Source organism: Daucus carota, chromosome 9 (assembly GCF_001625215.2).
Source record: "Daucus carota subsp. sativus chromosome 9, DH1 v3.0, whole genome shotgun sequence".
In the NCBI taxonomy this organism is placed as follows: domain Eukaryota; kingdom Viridiplantae; phylum Streptophyta; class Magnoliopsida; order Apiales; family Apiaceae; genus Daucus; species Daucus carota.
This window is the reverse complement of record NC_030389.2, coordinates 9,848,948-9,874,190: the sequence shown is the minus strand read 5'-3', so window position 1 is coordinate 9,874,190 and position 25,243 is coordinate 9,848,948. Positions and strand designations below refer to the sequence as shown.

The window sequence follows — 25,243 nt, the reverse complement described above, 5'->3', positions numbered from 1 at the left end:
AACCATCCCTGGTTCTGTTTCCTTTTCCTGATTACAAACTTTCTCTCCAGAACTTTCAATACATATTTTTTTTCCTTTTTTTGCCATTTTGTATTAAAACAAGTCCTATATCTGATGCGGAGGGTTAGGATAATAATATTTTTTCTGACAAAGCTTAACGGGTTTTGAGCTTAGAATTGTCTTTAAGCTTTTGCTTCAAGCTGTTATGTATTATCATGAGTTCATGACAACGATATTATTCATAGAGATTTTAAGCCAGAGAATATCTTGTTGTCGAATAATTTATTTCATTTCATTTTTAGTTATTCATGTCGTGAACAAGAGAATGAGGTTTAGAATGGAATTTAGAATTTTTTTGAAACACTGATTATCTTTTGTAGCCTCACTGTCTTCCTAAAAATCTTACATAGCTATCTTATGTTGAAACCTCGTGATCGTTGTGTGTAGGGCTGACAAGATCTAGTCAGACCCGACATGAATTCATCTCGAAATAATTCAGATCTTCATTATGTGTTTTCTGTAAGATACTCTCAATTTGAGTTAAACAGCTGGTAAAGATGATGATCAACATCGACACAGCCTTGATCAACTCAGCCAAAACAAAACAGAAGCTTAAGGTTCAACGAGTAGTCGCCAGAGCAACCAGCCAACCATTTTGTAGAATGTAAATTTTCAGTCTGAACCTTTTGTAGTCTATAACATGTAAGGCAGACATTTATGCATAACACGGTGATGATACTTTAGAGGGAAGAAAATATTGAAAGAGCAGGGAGAGTAGCTCCAGCATCAACTACGAAAACGTTGCCTGTAACGTACTTTGAAGAATCATGAATCAAGTAGCGAACTAGTGATGTCAGTGCCGGATCAGATGCAAGGAAACTTTTCAATGGAACTGTTCTTGCTGTCACATTTTTAAGCCATTTCATTTTCATCAAACTCTCCGTTATTTCAGATTCGAAAATATCAGGGGATATCGAATTTACTCTGATCTTATGCTTCCCTAGTTCTAGTGCCATAACCTGTTTATATTCCAAATCAGAAGTTAAAAACAGAAAGATAATGGCCCTGTTTGGGAATTAGCGGTTAGCTGTTAGCGGATTGAATTAGATGTTTTGACTAGCTGATTAAAGTAAATGTTTTGACTAGCGGATAGAATTAGCTATTTTTCGTAAAACTGTTTGATAAATAACTGATTGATTAGCTTTTTCTGACATAAACCAAAACCGCTAACCCTTCCTCAAAGTAGCTTTTTCAAAATTAGCTTTTAGGATATAAACGTCTATTTCAATCCGCTAAAACACCTCAAAACTAGCAAACACTAATATTAACGGATTCTAGTGATTAAACCTCTAAAACACCTCAAACCTCTAATTTTTCTCAAATCTCTAACTTCCAAACAGGGCCAATAACTATACGGTCTTACTAAAAATAGTGAACTATGTAAATTCAATGTTCTTTTCTGCAATTGAAACTCTTCTATTTCAAAGATTATCTGTTATTTGTTGTTCGAAATCTAGATTTTGGAATGTACCTGAGTCACGGAATTTAGTCCTGATTTAGAGGAGCTGTAAGCAAGAGTGCTGCGAGCAAAGGTTCTGTTCAGACCAGCAACAGAGGAAATGTTAATGATACATCCCTCCTGACCAGCTTCAACCATGCGTAATCCAACGTACTTGGACACCAACCATGATCCTGTCATGTTCGTCCTCACCACATTGTTCCATTCTTCTTCACTTAAATAAAGTGAAGATTTTGTTCCACCTTGTACAAAAAAAACATTTTATAATTTTCAAGTAAATTTGCAAAATGTTAGCCTTAATTATGGGTGTAAATTGAGCCGAGCCGAACAGTGCTAGACTTGACTCGAGCTCGGGGCTTCAGCTCTATCAGGCCTTTAATTTCAAGTTCGAAACTCGGCTCGTAAACAGTTCGATAGGCTCGAGTTCAGCTCAAAACTCGAATTGAGTCATCAAATATTGACATAAACTTGAAATATGATCGGTTCAGTTTGGTTCGGTTCGAGTTCGATTCGATTAAATCTATAAAATATAAATAAAATATTTTTATAAAAATATATTTATAAAACATTTAAATAGCTCGAGTTCGAGCTCAGCTTGATTATTACCAAGTCAAATTCAAGTATTGTACGAGTCGAGTTTGAATATTTATAAACAGTTTGACTCTCTGGCCTTAAATGTCAAGAAATCACCTCTAAGACCAAAGCATCAATGTGTCCAAAACAGTTCCATGCTTTCTCTACAGCCAACTTGATTGCCTCGCTATCCCCTGCCACATCAAGCTCAACAGCTGCAGCAGCACGGTATTGCTGATCACTAGCATCCCCACAATTGTTAATTTCTTCACACAGGGACTTAAGCCTGTCCATTCTCCGAGCAGCTGCAATGACTTTACAACCTGCATTTGCCAAGTCGAAACAGAGTTCTCTCCCGAATCCAGACGATGCACCCGTCACCATCACCACCTTGCCTTCTAGTCTGCCCCATGGCTCCATCATGTTGAATCTCACTAGCCATTTATATACATGTAACAACACTATTAGTACCGAATCATCACTATCGTTCTATGAAGAGCCTGAGTTGACAAATTTATGAAGTGTAAAAAGAATAATGCATAATAAAACATGTGCTATTTGGAACTTACCTAAGGAAAGTAATATGAAAGCAGAAGCTGAAGATAGATGAGAAGAAAAGAGGCAAGGAGTATTTAACAATTTTTGGCAGGGGGCAGGGGAAGTAGAGAGGTGGTAGGGCCGTTTGTAGTATAAAAGGAGTTATTCATTTCCAGAGTTATTTCCGTTCTAGGAAAATTATTGTTTATTGTCCGATATATTTTTATATTTTTAGAAATGCAACGAAAATATAAGTGGGACCGCTTAGGCTAATTTAAAAAAAAGTGATTTTTTTTTAAAGTGAAAAAGTGGAGTAAATGAGAGAAGCAAAAGTAGTTTGTTAAATGTTTGGTTAAGTATTTGGATATGTTTTTTTCTAAATAAGCGTATTTGGATAGGTTAGTTTATCAGGTGAGAAGTAGAGGAAAAAAACTTTGACTTCTAGTTTATCAAATGTTGCTCCAAAGATCAAAAAAACCCGTTATGCTTTTTTTCCTAAACAGCGATATAACTTTTCACTTGGGCTTTTATTTAAAGAAAATTTCATATTAAAATATATTAAATATATTTCTAACAATATATATTTTTATTATTAATTTTCAGTCATTAATTGGTCAAAATCAAACAAGACATGTGGAGAAGGAGAGAATATAATATAATAAATAATACTCCTTCTGTCTCTTAATACCTTTCCTGTTTCCCTTTATCACGTTTGCTAACACACATTTTTGATTATTAATATCTTTAATTTCGTATTAGTATTGAATATAAAAGTTTCACCGTATTAAAGTACTCATGAATTCGAATCCAATATGATCATATTTAGTCTTATAAATTAGACATAAATTAGTAATTTATATCATATTATGAATAGTTCAGACATTTCAAACGAGAAAAATAAATAGAAACCGGAGTAAATATTAACCCGAGACCATCCGCCGGTTAACAACGAAGGCTATAGGCGAACCCACCATCAGTATAGGCCAGAACCCACTTGTGGTGGACGGTTGGACCACTTCACAGAGACAGCGAAGAAAATAATTTTCTTACTGTACATTTTGAGGGCCGGACAATGTGCATGTTTATTTACAAAAGGTACGAGTTTAAAAATAGAGTTTGAAAGTAGTTTATGCTCTTGAACCGTTTATGTAAAAAAACTACAAGTATTTATAAAAAATTGAAAATGTTAGCTTTCTATTCATGATTTTCATTGTTTTTCAAACAATTTAATAATTTATAAGTCTTAACTTACTTCCCACTTTTACTGAACTTTTTCTTTTAAAATAATGAGTTAATTATCTGGTTGGTCACTGAAGTGGGCTTAATGTATCAAGTTGGTCACTGAACTCAAAACAATATTAAGATTATCACTAAAGTCATCAAAAATATCAAATAAGTACCTTCAAATATGAGTTCAAGCAGTAAAAATGTTATTTATAGAATTATACTCATTATTTATAAATATTATCACAATCAACTAAATAACACCCGTTCCCAATATATATATTGTAGATTCTATCTTAATTAAAAATTGATAGGCAAAAGAAGTAATTTCATAGCCCTAAAAAAAAGTGTTTTGTCTTCTCTTCTTGCGAAATGCCTACGTGGTGGTAAGAGTTTTGATATGCAATCTGATGGAAAAAGTGACCACAACGGCAACAACTAAGTGCGGAATTAATCTTCGTTGGACAATACTTATCCCTACTTGTATGAACCTTCGATGAAACAAACAAGTAAAGCAACAATAAACAATAAACAAGACACCAAGAATTATACGTGGAAAACCCCCTCAATGAAAGGAGTAAAAACCACGGGACCGTAGTCCACCCAAACAATTCACTATGATAAATTATATGGGTAATACACCAAGTTCTTCTCCAGATAAAATTAGAGGAATACAATCACCTTCACACTCTTGGAATAACTCGTCAAGAAGTATGGAACCAAATAAGCAACAAAAGAACAAAGACCCACGGCTAGGTTCAGCCTCTCCACGGCTCTTTAGCTACTGCCCAGCCCCTCAAATACACCTCCGAATCCGATCTCCACCGTTCAGAATTTAGATATCGGTGTTAGGAAGATGCTGTCCGAAATTCAGGACGATCCGACCGTTGGAACTCCGGGAAACGCAAAAACAAGGCAGCCAGCGCAACCAGAAAATTACCTACGAATTTTCACACAATATATCTCTTTTGCCTATTTTCTCTCTTGCTTATTTTCACAAATATCCTCCTATATTTATATATAGGGTTCCCTTTATTTTTATCTCCTTGTGGGCCAAAACAAGGGTAATCCTATTGGGCTTTTAATCTCATAGATAGAAACTAAAACCCAACAAATCTCCCCCTTTCTAACTATGAGAAAGAGTTCGCCATTCCGGCGATCGAACAACATACTTTTAGCTTCCCTTTAGCTAAAGACTTTGTCAACATATCAGAACCATTATCATCGGTGTGTACCTTTTCCACTTCAAACAACCCTTCTTCAAGAGCGTCTCTAATCCAATGATACCTCATGTCGATATGTTTCGTCCTTGCATGAAATGTTGGATGCTTAGCTATATCGATAGCTGCTTGATTATCACAAAGAACCACATAGCGTTGTTGCGGGAAGCCAAGCTCCTGCATCAACCGCTTTAACCACAACAACTCTTTACAAGCTTCGGTTGTTGCTACATACTCTGCCTCCCCCGTAGAAAGTAAAACACCCTTTTGCAACCTAGATTGCCATGAGACTGCTCCCCCTGCAAAAGTCATCAAATATCCAGAAGTGGATTTCAATGTATCCTTATCACCTGCCAAGTCAGAATCTGTATATCCAATAAGCACTGGTTTATCATTCCCAAATGTAAGACCCAATTTGGAAGTACCTCGAAGATATCGCATAATCCACTTAACTGCTTCCCAATGCTTCTTACCCGGATTTGTAAGATAACGACTGACAACCCCAACTGCAAAGGCTATATCAGGTCTCGTAGATACCATAGCATACATCAAACTTCCTACTGCTGAGGCATATGGAACTCCATCCATCTCTGCAATTTCTTCCTTCGTAGAAGGAGAATCCTTTTCAGTTAACTTAAAGTTGGTAGTAAGAGGAGAACTAACAACTTTAGCTTTATCCATGTTGAACCTGCAAAGCACCTTCTCAATATATTGCTCTTGTGATATATGCAACTTCTTGGCCACTCTATCTCGATGAATACGAATGCCAAGAATTTGTTTCGCTGGCCCCAAGTCCTTCATGGCAAAGGACTTACTCAACTGTTGCTTCAGTTGGGAAATTCTTTCAGTATTTTTGCCAACAATAAGCATGTCATCCACATAAAGCAATAATATGATAAAATCATCATCTGAAAATCTCTGAACAAAAACACAATGGTCAGAAATAGTCTTACGGTAGCCTTGCTTCTTCATAAATGACTCGAACTTTTTATACCATCGTCTTGGTGCTTGCTTCAAACCATATAGACTTTTTAGAAGTCTACAAACATACCCCTCTTTACCTTTAACCTGAAAACCTTCAGGCTGCTCCATATAGATTTCTTTGTCCAAGTCACCATGTAGAAAAGCTGTCTTGACATCCATTTGTTCAACCTCCAAATCAAGACTAGCTGCTAAACCAAGCACCGTACGAATTGATGTCATCTTAACAACGGGAGAAAAAATCTCATCAAAATCAATACCCTTTTTCTGACTGAATCCCTTGACGACCAACCTAGCTTTGTACCGTGGTTGTGAAGTATGCTCATCTTGCTTCACTCTGTAAACCCACCTGTTCTTCAAAGCTCGTTTTCCCTTAGGTAGCTTCACCAACTCAAAAGTATTATTCTCATACAAGGATTTCATCTCATCTTGCATGGCATAAACCCACTCTTTCTTGTGCTCATCTTCAATAGCTTCTGCATAAGATTCAGGTTCACCACTATCAGTCAATAGAACATACTCATCAGCAGAATACCTGTTGGAAGGATGACGATCTCTGTTAGACCGCCTGAGTGGAACGAATGGTGGAACATTTTGTACCGGTGACTCCTCATGGGCATCATCATCCATGTCACTATTTTCGGGAATATCAGTATTAGTGTCATGTTGGTCATTATCATGAGCATCGTCTCCAACCTGCGAGTCCACATGTCTTGGAGGAACTGGATCCAAATCAACCAGATCATTATTATGTTGAGGAATTGACTCTGCCTTTCCAACATCTTTCAAACTCTGATCTTCAACAAAGATAACATCTCGGCTTCTCACGATCTTCTTTGAAACTGGATCATAGAGCCTATAACCGAACTCATCTTGGCTATAACCAAGGAATATACACTCTTTAGTCTTCACATCTAGTTTAGACCTTTCATCTTTGGGAATATGCACAAAAGCCTTGCATCCAAAGACACGCAAATGATCATAAGAAACATCTTTACCACTCCAAACTCTATCTGGAATATCAAACTGTAAAGGAACACAAGGTGAGAGATTTAATACATTTACCGCAGTATTCAGTGCCTCACCCCAGAAAGACATCGGCAACTCAGCATGTGAAAGTAAACATCTGACCCGCTCCACTAGTGTTCTGTTCATCCTCTCTGCCAAACCATTAAGCTGAGGTGTCTTTGGTGGAGTCTTTTGATGCCGAATACCCTGCTGTCTGCAATACACATCAAAGGGACCTGTATACTCCCCTCCATTATCTGTCCGGATACATTTCAGTTTCTTCCCAGTCTGTCTCTCAACTAAAGCCTGAAAATGCTTAAACACGTCTAATACTTGATCTTTAGTCTTCAAGGTATAAACCCACAACTTCCTTGAATGATCATCGATGAATGTAACAAAATATAATGAACCACCATTGGTTCGGGTTTTCATGGGACCACAAACATCGGAATGCACCAAGTCAAGTATATGCTCTCTACGAGAGGGAGGACGACTCTTAAAAGAAACTCTGTTTTGCTTGCCAGCAACACAGTGAGAACACCTTTTCAAATGTATATCAGTCAGACCAGATAGTACTTTTTTCTTCGACAGCATATTCATTCCCTTTTCAGTCATGTGAGCAAGTCTCTTATGCCATAAATCAATCATATCAACATTCTCCACCGCGTTAACAATGCCAGTAGAGACTTTAGGTTGTGTCATATATAATTTCGGACACCTCTTTCCTCTTGCGACAATTAAAGAACCCCGAGTGAGCTTCCATTGACCATTACCAAAGCTGCTAACATACCCTTCATCATCAAGAAGGCCTGTTGAAATTAAATTCATTCGCATATCTGGAACGTGCTTCACATCATGAAGAAATAACTCCATGCCTGTGTCAAACTTCAGACATACCTCACCGACGCCAACAACTTTTGATATGCCACTGTTACCCATTTTAACATCTCCAAAATCACCAGAAGTATAAGATGTAAAGAAGTCCCTTCGTGACGTAACATGACACGAAGCACCACTATCAATAGCCCAACTCAAATCATCTTGTGCAAGGTTAACAATGTCTCCATCACAACAGATCAGGTGCTCATCAGTAGTAGCAATCACCACAGAATTATCATTACTACTGTCAGTTTTCGTCTGATCGTTGTCTGAGCTCTTTTTATTTTCTCGCTTCAACTTTCTGCAGAACTTTTTCGTATGTCCCTTCTTACCACAATGATAGCACTCAACATTAGAATACTTACCTCTAGAACTACTCCGTTGATTACCTCAATTGGCTGGACCTCTGCTTTGAGCTCTCCCCTTCCTTTCGGTGACTAGGATTTCTGACTGTGAAGAGGAACCCTGTGACTTTCTTCTCATCTCTTCATTCAGAATACTGCTCTTAGCTAGTTCCATACTGATAATACCATCCGGAGCTGAGTTCGACAAAGACATCCTGAATGTCTCCCAAGAATCTGGTAAAGTACCCAAAAGACACAATCCCTGTATCTCATCTTCAAACTTGATACCCATTCCAGCAAGCTGATTCATAATTCCTTGGAATGCATTCAAGTGATCAGAAATTGTAGTGCCATCTTGATATCGCAGAGACATCAACTGTTTAATCAAATACAACTTATTATTTCCCGTCTTTCGAGCATAGAGTTGCTCGAGCTTGTTCCACAAAGTACGCGCATGTGTCTCTCCACTAATATGGTTCAAAACATTATCATCCACCCATTGCCGTATATACCCACAAACCTGTCGATGCAAAATAGTCCATTCTTGCTCGGTTTTATTTGCAGGCTTCTCCGTAGTAAACACGGGAAGATAATATTCCTTCACATAAAGAAGATCCTCCATCTTCCCTTTCCAAACATGATAATTAGAACCATTCAAATTAACCATTCTACTCGTATTCGTTTCCATCGTTCAAACAAGTTCAAAAACAAGAACCTGGCTCTGATGCCAATCTGATGGGAAAAAGTGACCACAACGGCAACAACTAAGTGCGGAATTAATCTTCGTTGGACAATACTTATCCCTACTTGTATGAACCTTCGATGAAACAAACAAGTAAAGCAACAATAAACAATAAACAAGACACCAAGAATTATACGTGGAAAACCCCCTCAATGAAAGGAGTAAAAACCACGGGACCGTAGTCCACCCAAACAATTCACTATGATAAATTATATGGGTAATACACCAAGTTCTTCTCCAGATAAAACTAGAGGAATACAATCACCTTCACACTCTTGGAATAACTCGTCAAGAAGTATGGAACCAAATAAGCAACAAAAGAACAAAGACCCACGGCTAGGTTCAGCCTCTCCACGGCTCTTTAGCTACTGCCCAGCCCCTCAAATACACCTCCGAATCCGATCTCCACCGTTCAGAATTTAGATATCGGTGTTAGGAAGATGCTGTCCGAAATTCAGGACGATCCGACCGTTGGAACTCCGGGAAACGCAAAAACAAGGCAGCCAGCGCAACCAGAAAATTACCTACGAATTTTCACACAATATATCTCTTTTGCCTATTTTCTCTCTTGCTTATTTTCACAAATATCCTCCTATATTTATATATAGGGTTCCCTTTATTTTTATCTCCTTGTGGGCCAAAACAAGGGTAATCCTATTGGGCTTTTAATCTCATAGATAGAAACTAAAACCCAACACAATCCAACCACGATATCCTAGGAATTGAGTTTTTGGAGTTTTTCACCATCATATATATTATATTTTCTTTCTGTAACTTGATAATGAATAGGGGATAAATATCAAGTAGGTCACTCGTTTCGTCCATATGTATCAATTGAGTAACTGATTCTCAAATTGACTCAAATGAGATACTCATTAGAAAAATTTGTATCAAAAATATCACTCTATCGTTAGTTGAAATTTTGAAAATATCATATATTGAGTTTCGCACATTTTTTATTGAATGGTATTACATCCAAATGAAAGATTCCGAGTTTTATTTTATTTAAATAAAAATAAATAGAAGATAAATGTTTAAAAATCTAAAAATATTATCTAAAATACTAGAACTCGGAATCTTTCATTTAGATGTAATATCATTCATAATGTGTGAAACTCAATATATAATACTTTCAAAATTTCGACTAACGATAGAGTGATATTTTTTATACAAATTTTTCTAATGAGTGTCTCATTTGAGTCAATTTGAGATTCAGTGACTCAATTGATACATTTGGACGAAACGAGTGACCTACTTGATATCTATCCCTAATGAACATATGAATGTTTTTTATTTAATATGTCCATAATATAATTTTTAAGTGTTATAAAATGTTGTATCACGCACTTACTTTGAAATATTGAAGTCGAAATATAAATGTGAAACAGGTTAATTATCTAACTGGTCACTAAAGTGGGCTTAATGTATTAAGTTGGTCACTGAAGTGAAAACGGTATCAAGTTGGTCCAACTTGATACATTAAGCCCACTTCAGTGACCAGTTAGATAATTAACCCTAAATGAAACTTAGTAGAATTATAAAATAGTGGCATTACACGTCAAATACGAATATTGTAACTTTTATTTAAAAATAGAAAAATAAATATCAAAATTATAGCCTTTTAAATTGAGATGTTCTAGTCTCATATTTCGTATTTTGTTTAAAGTTATTCGTGCCATTTGAAGAAATAGTTACAATTTGTATATGGTCCAATAAAAAGTGTAATGCTATCTTAATGGAATCAGGACCTTTTATAATAGATGTGAATTCATTACAACCAATTTCTCATTTCCGTTGAGTATGTACGTAATACTTGAAACAACCCGGATCGAATCCCGAGTCTTTTTTGAAAATCGGGTCTAAGTTCTAAATTCCGAATCCTAAAATAAACGGAAATAAATTGGCCCAATTGCAGTACCTTGGGTAATCAACAAGCCCATCAAAACCCCCCAAAAGAGCATGATTTGTTGGTGCAATTGGTAGTAGTACTTATGCTTATAAATTGAACAAATATTCCCACTCTTCTCGATGTGGGACTGGGGTGTTACAAACTCCCCCACTTAAATTCCTGACGTCCTCGTCAGGCCGAAACGGATAGCCCATAGGCCCAAATCCTACTTTTCTAGCCATTGTGGGATGATACCGGCTTGCTTCGTGGCGGGATTGGTAGTAGTACTTATGCTTTTATGCTTATAAACTGAACAAATATTCCCACTCTACAAACTCCCCAACTTAAATTCCTGACGTCCTCATCAGGCCGAAACGGATAGCCCATAGGCCCAGATCGTACCTCTCTAGCCATTGTGGGATAATATCGGCTGGCTTTGTGTCCCCACCTCTAGATCTCAGTCCGTTGCGGGATAATACCACCAGCCTTCTTGTCCCCACCTCCGGCAACTTGACGAATCAAGCTTTCGAGAGTTGGCTCTGATACCATATGAAACAACCCGGGTCGAATCCCGGGTCTTTTTCGAAAATCGGGTTAAGTCTCGAATTTCGAATCCGAAAATAAGACGAAATAAACTGGCCCAACTGCAGCATCTTGGGTAATCCACAAGCCCACCACAGGCCCCCCAAAAGATCATGATTTGTTGGTGCAATTGGTAGTAGTACTTATACTTATAAAGTGAACAAATATTCCCACTCTTCTCGATGTGGGACTGGGGTGTTACAACACTCCTCCTCCTCCGTCCAGGCCAATTTATTACGTTTATTTTGTATATGAAAATTAAGAAATATATATAAAGTAATGGGAAAGAAAAAAAGAAAAGTGAGTGAAATGGTGTGCTTCATTGATTTTAATATATAGAAGAAGATAACAGAATAAAAATAGTATGAAATGGCAGAAAAAATGAAAAAGTGATGAACTTACGACCTATATCTGATAAGTTTTAAAACATACAGAATTGGATGACACCTCACACTAAACAAATATTCAACGAGAAAATGTCATAAATATCAGTATTTAAGGATGTAATTGCCCTAAATATCAATTATGAGTAATAGTGTCCTATCTATCCACTTAAATACGCCTGTGACATATACATATATAATATCTTTTATCAACGTCCATTTTTCGGAAAATAACTTCACGCAATCTATATCTCTCTTCTCGATGTTCCTTGACAACCCAAGCCCATATTTCCTTGTCCATCGTCAGAGAAGAATATGCATGCATCTATTATGACCTCTGTTGGGTCCCATGTGATGATATGTATTTTATGTATTGTTTTCATGCAAAGTTTTCTGTGGGCGTGAAGGAGAGATTGAGGAAGCTTAGACCATCTACTCTATTTTAAAACAATTCTTTCTTTAAATTTTCACCTTTTTCACTTTATATCACTAGTTCTTCTCCAATCATTCCTTCAACTTTTACTTCAAATCCATTTTATTAATATATTCAACAATGTAATTGTACTCCAAACCTATTTTAGCTTTATATATCAATGATTGACAATGCTTGTATGAATATACTCCCTCCGTCCCTTTTTACTTGTCCCTTTTGAAAAAATAACGCATCTTAAGAAAATGTTAGGTGGATATCTTGTTTTCATACATATCCCTAATAAATGTAATGAATTAGATAGAGTTGTGTATATATATATGCTAGTCAAACATTGGAAGTTGTTATATTTTGAAAAAACATACAAAAAGTTGCTTTGAAAAGAGAAGTGGACAAGTAATTTGGGACAAAAAAAAATTTCAAAAGGGACATGTAAAAGGGGACGGAGGGAGTATATAGTTTATTTCCTCAGCTCTTTCTATTCTCTCAATTCTATCTCACACTGTGTATCTTTAACATTCATGCACACCAGTATATATAGTGTAGTTGCTGTCCTAATTCCTTACGTAAACAAGCTAGGCAGCCACCTCTTATTCAGGGGCTCATTAATATTACACATGACCAGCTAGCTATTACTTTTCAATTAATTATCTGCCCAGCCTATCTTATTTTTAAGATTCAAACAAGACTGCTGCATGGATTTTCAGTAAGCTGCTGCATGTAAACATTGTAGAGTGCCACATCCATATTTCTTTTATTGCTACACGTATTTGACTTCAAAGATTAACTGCATGCAGCTGGCTTTTGCGTACTCTGGACAGCAACCCATTTCATTTTGTTTTTTATTCATTAACTAAGCATCCGGAAGAGTTTGACATTCTAACACTTCCCCTCAAACTCGATTCTGTATTCCTAGCTTTTTCTTTATTTTCTGAAATATATCCGGCTTCAAAGGCTTCATGAATATATCTGCCAAATTTTCTTCCGTCCTACAGTGTACCAGCTCAACAATTTTATCATTCACTTGTTCGCGAACAAAATGATATTTAATATTGATGTGCTTGCTGCGACTGTGTGATACTAGATTTTTCGCTAGTGAAATAGCAGATTCATTATCCCTGTAAATTGTAACCGGGTCTTCCTTTGCAAGATTTAACTCACCCAAAATATAGCTTAACCAAATAACTTGACATGCTGCTCCTGCTGCAGATTACAAGTACATGTGTATCTTTAACATTCATGCACACTAGTATATATAGTGTAGTTGTTGTCCTAATTCCTTACGTAAACAAGTAGGGTTAAAAGTGGGGTGGGGAAAATGGGGAACCCGCCCTGAATGGGGCGGATCCGCCCCGCTAATATGGGGAATGGGGTAGTGACGGGGAATGATTTTCTGCCCCGCCAAAATATGGGGCAAGTATGGTATTTGTTGAATCCCCGCGGGGATTCCCCGCCCCGCCCCGCATATATTTAATATAAATAAATAATTTTATTTAATATAATATATTTATTATATTTAATATTATTATTTTATAATACACAAAATTATAATTTTACAATATATAACATGTCTCTTTGATTTCTATTATATTTAGTTTTTTACTTTTAATATACATGTCTAGTATATTTTTATTAAACTTTGAAGAAAAAATTACTAAATTTTAAAATAATTGTTTAAAGTGTAATATTAAATTGGCGGGACGGGGCGGGGCGAAATTATATTAAATCCCCGGTGTGGCGGGGATGAGAACTAAAAATAAATCCCCGCGGGGAATGGGGTGGGAACGGGACAGGAAAAATATATATGGGGCGGGGCTGGGAAATGAAATCCCCGCCCCGAACCCGCCCCATTTTTAACCCTATAAACAAGTTAGGCAGCCACCTTTTATCCAGGGCTTCATTAATATTAATATTTCACCATGCTCCTTGCCATGTCAAGAATAGTACGACTACATCTCTACATTGTTCCTTCACATTTGAAGTTGAATAGTTGTTTGCTTTATATATAAAGATAGAGATATTGTGCATTGCATATGAATTTTGGTATTTTAACTTCATATATGAAAATAAAAGAGGTTATAAAGTAGAGATTGGAAACGCCTTTAGACAATGTATACTGATAGTGCACTTGCGCATTTATAAAATGCGTATAGAGTCTCGCGCATTACAAGAATGCGTATGCAGAACATGACCCAACAGCTTTAAAGTCAGGCGCACTTCTTATATGCGCATTCATCTGGGTATTTAGAACACACTTTCTCTCCCAGTGATTATTTAAGACAGGCTCGTCATGAAATAAATTATTATTGGCTTTCACCCATATTCAACATTTCAACTGGGTCAAACATGAAGGTCACGATTAGTTTATTAAACTTTTTGTTTATAAGAGTTTATCAATTGATATTTTATTTTTAAATTAAAAATTTAGAAGTTGAAAAGTCCAAATGTTTCTGTTAGTTTATGTTAATATATTTGACTTCACAAAATTATATACTGTTTATTTAAAAATAATTACACTCCTTATATCCAATTTTCTAGTTCCCATTTTGACATAAATTTATCATCTTTCTAAAAGTTATGATAATATATGTCATATATGGTATTAATTATGATTAAATAAAAAAAGAAAAGCAAGATTATATATATATTATAATTTGTATTTTATTAGTATATAACTTGAAAAATAAATTTATCCAAATTCAAAAATCATTTATGCCAAACCTAATAGAAAACCCTAATAGTTAATATTTAATTAATGATCATGATCATTCGCAGTATAGGTTGACCCAAAGAAATTTAGCTTAAGCAAATAACAATTAAGAAAAAAAAATGCATCGTGAAAATGTATAGCTAAAATTGCATACAACTAGTCAACTATACATGTCTACATGATATAGTTTAGCAAAAAAAAATAAAAAAAATACCATACATGATATAAATGTTTCTAACGTATATAAAATGCAATTTCCAATAAAAGATACACAACAAAGTCTATTAAGTATCGAGCACATACCAACTTCATATCTGATCATTATATCCAGAGCTCTAACTTGCAGCTAGGGATGGACATTTACCCCGCCCCGCTCGATCCCGACCCGATCTCCGCCCCGTTCGGGTCGGGGATTCGGGGAATTTTTCGGGGATGGGGCGGGGATCGGGGAAAGGTTTATAAAAAATTCGGGGATCGGGGCGGGGTCGGGGATTGGTGTCTCCCCGCCCCGATCCCCGACCCCGATTATATATATATATAAATAATAATATATTTATATATATTATATTAAATATATTATTAAAAATAGATAAACTTTATAATATAATTAAAAGTAAAAAATAATCTTTATTTTTATTGATTGATTATAAATATATTGTAATATAATATATTTTATAATTTTAAATTGTTGTTTATTTATATTATAAATCAATTTTAATATGATTTGAGGTTGAAAATATAAGATAATATTATTTTATTATTATATTAGGAGTTTGTAGTTTGTTTTTTAATTAAAAAGTATATTATATATTATAAAATTATTATGTTTTTATTAAAAAATAAAATTCCCCGAAACCCCGCGGGGATCCCCGTTCCCCGTTCGGGGCGGGGATCGGGGCAGAAAATAATCCCCGTTCGGGGTTCGGGGCGGGATCGGGTAGAGGTATTGAATTCGGGGATCGGGGTCGGGGATAGCACTCCCCGCCCCCGAAATGCCCCCGTGCCCATCCCTGCTTGCAGCTTTGAGCTCAAACGATTCAGTTTAATAATATAAACTTGCAGCTTCACTAGACTCGAACTAATTAATTATCCAAAAAAAAACAAAACAATCTTTGAGCCAATTGTTGAGCACAATAATAGATATCATAAAAACTAGATAATTAAATTGAATGTATTTATTTGAATAAGATACCTCAAACTATGCATGTCCCCAAGTTGAGCTGTCCACAACATTAGAATTCATCCACAAAAAGGCAAAAACATCTAATGTAATCAACCCTTCTAAGCAACTTAAAAAACCTGCTTGCATAGTTTTCTAAAAATTTCTGGACCTCTTCTTTTCACCTTTCAATTGTTGGCAACAGTATTTCCTATCAAAGGAAGAAACGCTACAAGAGCAATTATTATAGAAAAATGACGTACACATCGTGTAACTTTCAAACTTAAGAAGATTTCTTGCAGTGGTTTTCAAGCCATTCCATTGTAACACTTTTTGGCCTCTCAAGTGGTAATCCAAGAGCTCTGTCCCATACCAGCTGCACATTTAAACAAGAAGGCAAACAAGACAAGTTGAGAACAAGAAACAAATAAATAATTTATGAGACGACAATCAACAACATACCTGAGAACAAATACCAATGGCCCTCGATACTCCAAAGAGAACAGTATAATATCTGGTCATAAATTAAATATTGTCATATTTTATAGAAGGAAGCAACTGGCACAAAAAAAAAAGTTGCTATGACCAGACATTTACCTGGCTTCTGTTAGGCCATAATGATTCAGCAGTACCCCACTATGGGCATCAACATTTGGCCAGGGGTTCTTTACCTATTGGCATAAAAAACCCATATTAACACTATGCTTGATCAAAAGTAATTAACATTTATAATACAGATTAACTGCCTTATGCACTATACGGTTATGCCATGCAGAGCAAAATGTTAGTAGACCATAAACTGACATTTGCATAAAATATTATTCAAAGTAAAAAAGTGAAGGTTAACTTTTATCATGCGAGAGACAGACTGAACTGGACAATAATAGGGATGACATGACATGATTTAAAATATTCCACTTTAGCCTATCTGTTTAGGTCGAACTTCAGTCCGAATGAGGTCATGAGAGAAGGAAAGTGCCAGAAACATGGCATTCATCTGATAACTAAATTCCACGCATGTCATTTTTTTAAGGTCGTAATGACACACAATTCCGAGTTATTAAATTAGTAACAGTAATTAAATTTGTTTACTTGATACATGTCCACCTATCAATTAGGTACTGCTCTAATAATATGATATGATCAACTCGGAGACCATTATTGTTAACTGAAACAAATGGTGAACTTGCCTTGCCAAGTTCTGTAAGAATAGGAGGCACCACTTCAAAGAGGTTTGAAACCTGTACATACATATAAAAGAGAGGGAAAGTAAAATAAACACCAATTCAAGCAAAAATTATCACTCATTCCCACATTTTACTAAATGTGTCAGCTAATTAGGACTCAAAGGACTAACCAATTGAAAGAGTGGATCATCAGGTAAATGCTTTAAAGCAAACTCTCTCTGACATATGTATCTTGGATCTGTGTTACGCAGAACACCATGTCCATATCCAGGAACAACCTGCAGTTTATAAGGAGATAATGATGAGATGCAAAGCGAACCTGAACGTGTTTTTTCCAGGTTTCGACGACCTTTAATGTTTTTTTGGTCTGGTTTAATTGGACTACACATTTAATTTACAACTTTGGCGTGCAAAGGCTGATTAGAAAAAACCACTTCCATGGTTCTGCATTTGGAAGTTGCAACTATTTGAGTGAAGCACAAATGAAATCAGAACATGAGAAATGAATAAAAGAACCCTATATTTAAGAGTTAGATGGGACAGTTGTATAAAGGGAAGCACAACCTTCCCGCTGTTTAATGTTTTCCAGATATAATCTTTCAATTGTTCCTTAGTTACATTTTCTCCGCATTCGGAAACCACAGACTTGATCCATAACAAAACTTCCTGTATCAAGTATGCCACCAATTATGTCAGCAAAATAAATCAAGACATCAAATCTCTATAAATTCAGAAAAATACCATAATACAGATTTCTCAAAGCTAATTTAAACAAAACAAACCAGTGGCCTTGCAGAATAAGAAAACTTCTTGAAACTTGATATCCAAAACATACAACCATATTTACGAGTATGACAACATCACATAGGGCAGACGAAAACTATAAAATACAACGTATGCGATAAACACTACGGTATCTTATTCAAAAACACATATTTGTTTAATGTTAGTAAACGTCAATTACATAAATCCAATACCGAGGCTTTAAACTCTCGACCTCCTATTACCAAGAGTAGAGAGATATCCTGTAGGATATCTTACTTAAATATAGGCGCATCTGGATCATTCAATTGGTATCTGATTATTAGAAATCACAATTAAAATTTCAATAACAAAATATGTATTATCTCATTTTTATTCCCATTTACTGGGTTCCAATCCCATGAACCAAAGTCCAAACAGCAGCATAACGTTCTCAACCTAAGAAGCTGCAGGAAGTCAATATGTGAATCTACGTGAAACTCCTTGAATTGTACTTTAACTAACAAATTATAACACATGACCGCAGCCAGTCATTCACTACAAAGATAGCACATGATGAAAACGAAAAGAATACACTAGATTCCAGATGAAACTAGCTTGCAGAAGACCGATGGGGGGAAATTGAAAATCACAAAAGATGACAGATACAGAACCAGAAACTTCTATCATGTTCAAGTGCCAACTGCGCAATTTAAGAAATCGATGTATTTGTACTCTCTGTTTGTGGGGGTAGCTAAATTAAGTCTACTTTCACTATGAGGATTATTATTACAATTTTAACTATTGGTTTGTGTTTATTATAACCAAGTAAAAGTGATCACTTGTCAGAGTAAAGGAAGTCGCAATATGGTCAATTTCAAATTCAATCTACTAATATAATTAACCTCTATCAATCTCAAATCAGTATGATACATTGATTATGAGTGATATTTAGTATAGGAAATTAGACTCTAGCATTTACTAATAGAATGGGGGATTGGCGCAAGGAATACGACAATTTCACTAGTTTATCATTGAATGTCACACGTCCTCTTTTAAGATAATGCAAAGTAGGATGCGGGGATTTCCATACTTTTCAGGATAACATAATATGAGATTGCCAAAGACATATACATAATACACGATTATAGAGAATTAATGACAATAACAATATAATATTTCATGGTAATGATAGAATCAAACAAATTATAAAAACCTTTTTACACATGCCAAAACTAACACATCAAAATAAATACGTTAATATTTTATTGACAGTCGAATGCGATATAATAAAAGAAGTGATAAAAAGTATTAGACCTGATTTGCCAAACCATGAAGAGGCCCTGCTAAACCATTTAATGCAGCTGCAAAAGAAAGATATGGGTCTGAAAGGGCACTTGCAACCTGTTTCAAACATGAAAGGTTTATCAGATAGTATGGTGGTCATATACTATGCCTTCATACAGTATATAAGACAATAACATTTGATTCATGAAAAGTAAAACAAAATGAAGCACTCTTTAATTAACTTCAGGGTAATAAAAAAGATGGCCAGGTTTACAAATCAGCACAAGAACACAGCATGGAGAAGAAACAAGTCACTTACTAGATGACCAGTATGAGCACTAACGTTTCCACCTTCATGGTCACTGTAACAAATATTGATCAACCAGTTAATTACAGTAATGGTATTGCTCAAGTATACATATAGCTAAAACAAGATTTACAGTCACACTGAATACAATTACAGTGGGTTGCACATGGCCCAAACTTACGTATGGATAGTAACGTAAAGCCTCATAAGCTCTTGCATGCTGGGACTATCGTAACCAAGCATGTGGGCAAAGTTTGCACCATAATCTAGAGAATCATCCGTGGATATACTTTGTCCATTCTTGTACATCCTTCCAGATATATGAAACAAGTCAGTCAAGATATCAAGCAAATTTGTAAGCATTATACCATGGAAGTAACAATGTTTATGTATCTAGGTAGTCATTTATTAAACTTTAAAAGCAAAAATTCTTTATTTAGTACTGCAAGTGCTTAAATGCATACCAAAACATGTGAAACAAAGAGATAAACAAATACGCAAAATAAACAAACATAAAATCCAATACCACATCAGATACTCAAATTGGATGCTAAATATCATGCTGTATTAACATATTTATATATGTTAGACTTCATATAATTATAAAATGTGGTTTCATGTGGGATTAGTCCCTGTAAAATAATACCATTGTCAATAGAAAACTTGAATGAGAACGAACGACTAAATACTGCAATCTGAACCAAATGCAAAGTGACTTTGACTCCCTTCTATTGGACATCAGTATATTGTGGGGTGAACAAAGAACAAGATGGCCCTAAAGAAGTACTTCTGTGAAATTTTATTACAAGACATGTATTAAAAAAAACGGTACCTACAAACTTCACATACCTGCGATAGATATAAGCTGCTACAACTGGTAATTGAGCAATTAAAGTAATAGAGTCCTCATATGTTGGCTCCCAATACCTAAAACATTATGGGTTTAACAATATGTATATTGTGGAAAGGGTGTGTAAGATCAAAGAATTGCCAAGATCTAACTCACTTTGTTTTGTGAATCCCTTTCTCGTATGCCTTCTGAAATTCACTTTGAACCTGCAAGCGGAAGCGATAACATATGAATATTCTACAAATTAGAATAAAAAGTGCAAGCATTTTAGTTTTTGACTTTTCATAATAAAAATGAAAGAAGTAGCTCTTAAGATTAAAAATAAAAAAGGACCTATTGTGGAACACTGGCAAGCAATTACCGGATTAGACCACCTACATTCAGTGTTTTATAAAGGTGCCAAATTTTTTTTATATATAAAGATCTACAGTTTATAAAGAGAGTACAGGCATTTAAATTAAAAAAGGAAATATAGATGCAGACAATACTGGGACCTTTGTCATATAGTAATAGATGTAATTTCTATAAAACTATAGTCATTAAAATTATAAAAATCAAAAAGTTATATTACAATAACTATAATGAATAATCTAAAACATTGTATATCATCACATAGCAAAAGGAAAATAGGATTCAATATTTGGCCAATTTTAAGAACTGGAAGCAGCCATTTTTTTGTTGGTTGAAGGCAGTTTAACAATGAAACTATATGAACAGATCAATAATCAACCTGGAGGGCCATGACACCAGTTGCAAATTGAGTCATTGGATGAGCTGTAACAGGTAACGCATCGATGGTTTTGTATACATGCTCTGAAACAACCATAAGAGATTATCAATATACTAGCATGCATTTAAAAATCAAATACAAAGGCTGCCATTAGATAACAACTATGAACTCTCAGAAACCACATTAACATAACTTTAGATCCAAAGCCATTTCTTTAATGGTAAGAGGATTAATGTCCTGAATGACAAATCAAGCATCAGGATCTTACTTATACTTAGTCATTTAGCTGACTTAAGTTACAATTTATATCACAAAATGAATTGAACAAACAATAGCAGGAAGAAATAACTTTTAGAAAATAGATCGAATATCTTTCATCTTGTGATTTTAAAGACAGTGTATTTTATCAATCCATCCATATTTTATGGATAAAAAATTAAACATAATGTATAAACATGCCACTGATTAAAAATATAAACCTTGTTCTACTTATTCCTAAATTTTTCAGTTCAGGAGTAGGACAAGATTAGAGTGAGTGGCTTATATTTTACCTCTGATACATGTAGACGGGTAAAAGAGAAACATACTGTACAATGAAAAGATAGGAAGAATCAAGTCACAATGCAAACTAGAATTTCCCAGCTCTACTATCTTGTTCCTACATTCCCTTGGTTCAACAAACTCACAAAGATGATGCAATAATCAACTCAAATTCTCATGAACAAATACGAACAAATATATTGACTGTTTGACAGAACTTGGTATGCATGGCGCTGGCAACAACTAATACTCTAACAGACACATGCATATGCAATGTGTATACTTGCTAACACCACCAAACAACAGTTGCTCATAAGTTATGGATGCTTTTCATATTGATTGTGCAAAAATAAATGAACCTGGTACAGCAGCACGACTTCGCAACTCTGCGGACAATGCATCTACTTGCTCTTTAGTTGGTACCTGCGTTTAGGGAAGTCAAAATAAGTTTCCTTAGAAGTTCTAGTCATATGACACATGATGATATATAACTATAAGACTAAAGACAACAATCAACCAAGACTGATTCCAAATGATAATCAAGCAAAAACTCGCAGATGACATTTCATAAGACAACTTCGACCTTTTTATGTCTTAGCAAACATTATCAGGAATTAGCATTATATTAACTATCAATAGTTTGTCATAGCATACAAGTTTTAAGATATCCTAATTAACTACCTTTCCAGTTAAAAGAAGCCAGAGCAGACCCTCGGGCAATGGTTCTCCACCGGGCTTCGCTCCTGGTAATAGCTTCTGACATTCAGGTATGGACAACCCCCTAAAGCGAATTCCCTGATAAAGAAAGAAAATACTAAATGTTGAAACACAAAAATACAGTATTATCCCACGTAGCAAGAACTGAAGTTCTAAAGAGCGTCAAACCAAACAAGTCAGTAACCAGGCATATGCATATACCTCTTCTGGGTCAAGTAAAGAGGTTTCCCATAGAAGTCCTGTCATCCCTCTCATACCGCCAAGTACCTTTGCATTAGAAAGAAAGTAGAAATAAATGGTGAGTGTTAATTTTTTTTTTTTTTAAAGATAGTTAACAACTCATACAGTACATGCTACTTGCATACACATCCACATTAATATTTAAAAAGCAAATCAGAAATTGTATTATATATACCATATCAACAGTTATGTTTCCCAGCTGAACCTTTCCATGTTCTGCTTTAAGTTTTTTAATCCGCTCCTGTAGCAAAACACAAATATATGAAAGAGTACTTCAGTCTTGAGAATTAAGGGAAACCGTTTATACAAGAAAAAGGTAATACGATGAAGCTATAACAAGTTTCATTCCTAATGATTCAGAGGGAATAGACATTAGAGAACATGTTTAAATTGTCAAACTAACTGCCCATTTGGCTGAACATAAGAAAGTTACTCATTACCTTTCGATTACTTTTCAATTCTACGTATAAGTAACTTTCCTACTATTAAGTTACTAGACGTTTAAATAATTTAACATACAATATATATCTTATGCAATGTAACTAAAACTAGAAGATTTTACATTTACGAATGGTAAAATTTATTTTTATTAAGTTAAATTTTTAAGCGCGTAAACTGAAGTAAGTACATACTTCCTATTTCTAAGAATTCAACTTATAAATCAGTTTTATATTGCTTTAGCTTATTACACAAAAAGACCCTTGATGCTAAACCATTTCTACTTGTAAGCTTAGACAAACAAGCACCAAACCAATAAACAAAGGTTACAGGCTTACAGCTGAATTTTTATTTAGGATTTACACATAACAAGTGTAAAAAAACAGTCCATCTACACTGAGTTAAAATAATCCTGTAATAATCAAATTTACCTGCTGTTCTGGAATCAGCTCCTTAAGTTGAGAACGAAGATCCTACAGGAAACATAAACAAGATGAGTGATACCACAAGAGAAAACTGCTGAACAATATCTGCCCAAACAAACTGCTTGTCTGTCCCAAAATTAAAATTTACAATTTGCTTATATTACTGATTTTTGACTTCTTAATAAGAATTAACTTCTCTGACATATCAACCACTTCCACTCAAGTTTATTGCAAATTACATTGTAAACTCTTTCATATGCATATAAATGAACTAAAACTAATAACACACCTATCATACTATTTCTGCAGGTGTATGCAGTATGCACTATTCTATAGAAAGACATAAGTAATTAATGCTCACCAGGCATGATTTTATGAAAATAGGAAACATTATTTTATGTCAGGTTCATCGATCAATATTTGTAGACTACGAGTTTTATATAACTTCAAACTACTATAGCAAATTAAATACCACCAACTAGAAACTCCAACATGGAGGTTTTCATCCAACTAAATTATCATAGGTCTTTTCTTTACTATGATACAAATCCACTCGTATTTGTATCAAAAACTTCTTTAAAATAATTTGTACCACGAAAACTAGCATATATACACTATTTTACAACTTAAACATATATAAACAACCAAAGCAAAAAAGAGAATCATTACGAGATCAGAAGCGGAGGTCTGCACTTGAAACCAACGCACTGTATTACTGAGGTTCGATTGCTGAACCTGTCAAAAAAAATTCATCTTAGAATATCAAGAATAGATAAACCAATATATCAATAAATTACTATACACACACATTCATATAAACATATTAAACGACAAGTATATGTAACTTACAGCCCGAGACCGCAGCTTGTTAAGCAGCGAAACACTCCGAAAGAACACCATTTCTCAAACCGAAAACTGCAACATTTCATACACACATATTAATATACACAACAGATCTGTGCATACACGAACTCAAACAGCAAAACTATACACACAAATCATGTAATTGTACACACAAACTCCTCGTTTTCAATAAATTAAAGCATATTCGAGAATCAAAACGAAAACGAACCAATCAGACGTGTATAATCACACACATATTCAAACACATATATAACAGATATCGATTAAATTGAATTATTGTAACGAATAATAAACTGTATTGAAATTTAATCAAGTGAAAAAGCGATAAATCGTACCCTAATTCGACGAATAAGATGCGAGAGAGATATAAAATATGTATGTAGTGATATAAATCGCAGTGTGATTTGCGAGACGGTGGGAGAGAAACGTGAAAAATGGAGAGAGAGAGAGAGAGAGAGAGAGAGAGAGAGAGAGAGACTGGTATGAGGTGGTTTATATATGTGTGTGTATAGGTGGTGGCTCAAGAGTGTTTGATTGTTGTATTTATTCTGTTTTAACACCTTGTTTGGCATACTCTGTTACTTTTTTTTTGCTACATATTTAACATAATTTGGGTGAATTATCGATTTATTTCAAGGGGAGTTTCACGTTTTTTTACGATTAAATTATTATATTTTTAAGCGAATAAATTTTGTAATGCAGAAGTACGGTTTGTTAAACAAACGCGGCCCTAATGAT

General features: G+C 35.0%; 2 protein-coding genes across 2 annotated transcripts; both read right to left on the bottom strand.

The window, feature by feature from the left end:
* Window positions 1-604: 604 nt before the first annotated feature.
* Window positions 605-2,737, bottom strand: LOC108200678 (uncharacterized). The gene is made up of 4 exons (XM_017368914.2): window positions 2,662-2,737; window positions 2,217-2,526; window positions 1,532-1,781; window positions 605-1,019 (listed from the first exon to the last, which is right to left on the bottom strand). The coding sequence occupies exons 2-4, from the start codon at window positions 2,513-2,515 to the stop codon at window positions 741-743; spliced, it is 828 nt and encodes a 275-aa protein (XP_017224403.1). The 5' UTR covers window positions 2,516-2,526; window positions 2,662-2,737; the 3' UTR covers window positions 605-740.
* Window positions 2,738-16,177: 13,440 nt separating this feature from the next.
* On the bottom strand, window positions 16,178-24,978 carry LOC108203007 (citrate synthase, mitochondrial). Its single transcript, XM_017371686.2, has 20 exons — window positions 24,841-24,978; window positions 24,491-24,556; window positions 24,311-24,376; window positions 23,648-23,689; window positions 22,954-23,019; window positions 22,740-22,805; window positions 22,503-22,616; window positions 22,181-22,244; window positions 21,282-21,364; window positions 20,708-20,757; window positions 20,551-20,628; window positions 19,883-20,011; window positions 19,714-19,756; window positions 19,425-19,511; window positions 17,931-18,032; window positions 17,537-17,644; window positions 17,370-17,420; window positions 16,777-16,850; window positions 16,642-16,693; window positions 16,178-16,555 (listed from the first exon to the last, which is right to left on the bottom strand). Exons 2-20 carry the CDS (start codon window positions 24,539-24,541, stop codon window positions 16,463-16,465), a joined length of 1,419 nt encoding a protein of 472 aa, XP_017227175.1. The 5' UTR covers window positions 24,542-24,556; window positions 24,841-24,978; the 3' UTR covers window positions 16,178-16,462.
* Between the last annotated feature and the right edge of the window lie 265 nt (window positions 24,979-25,243).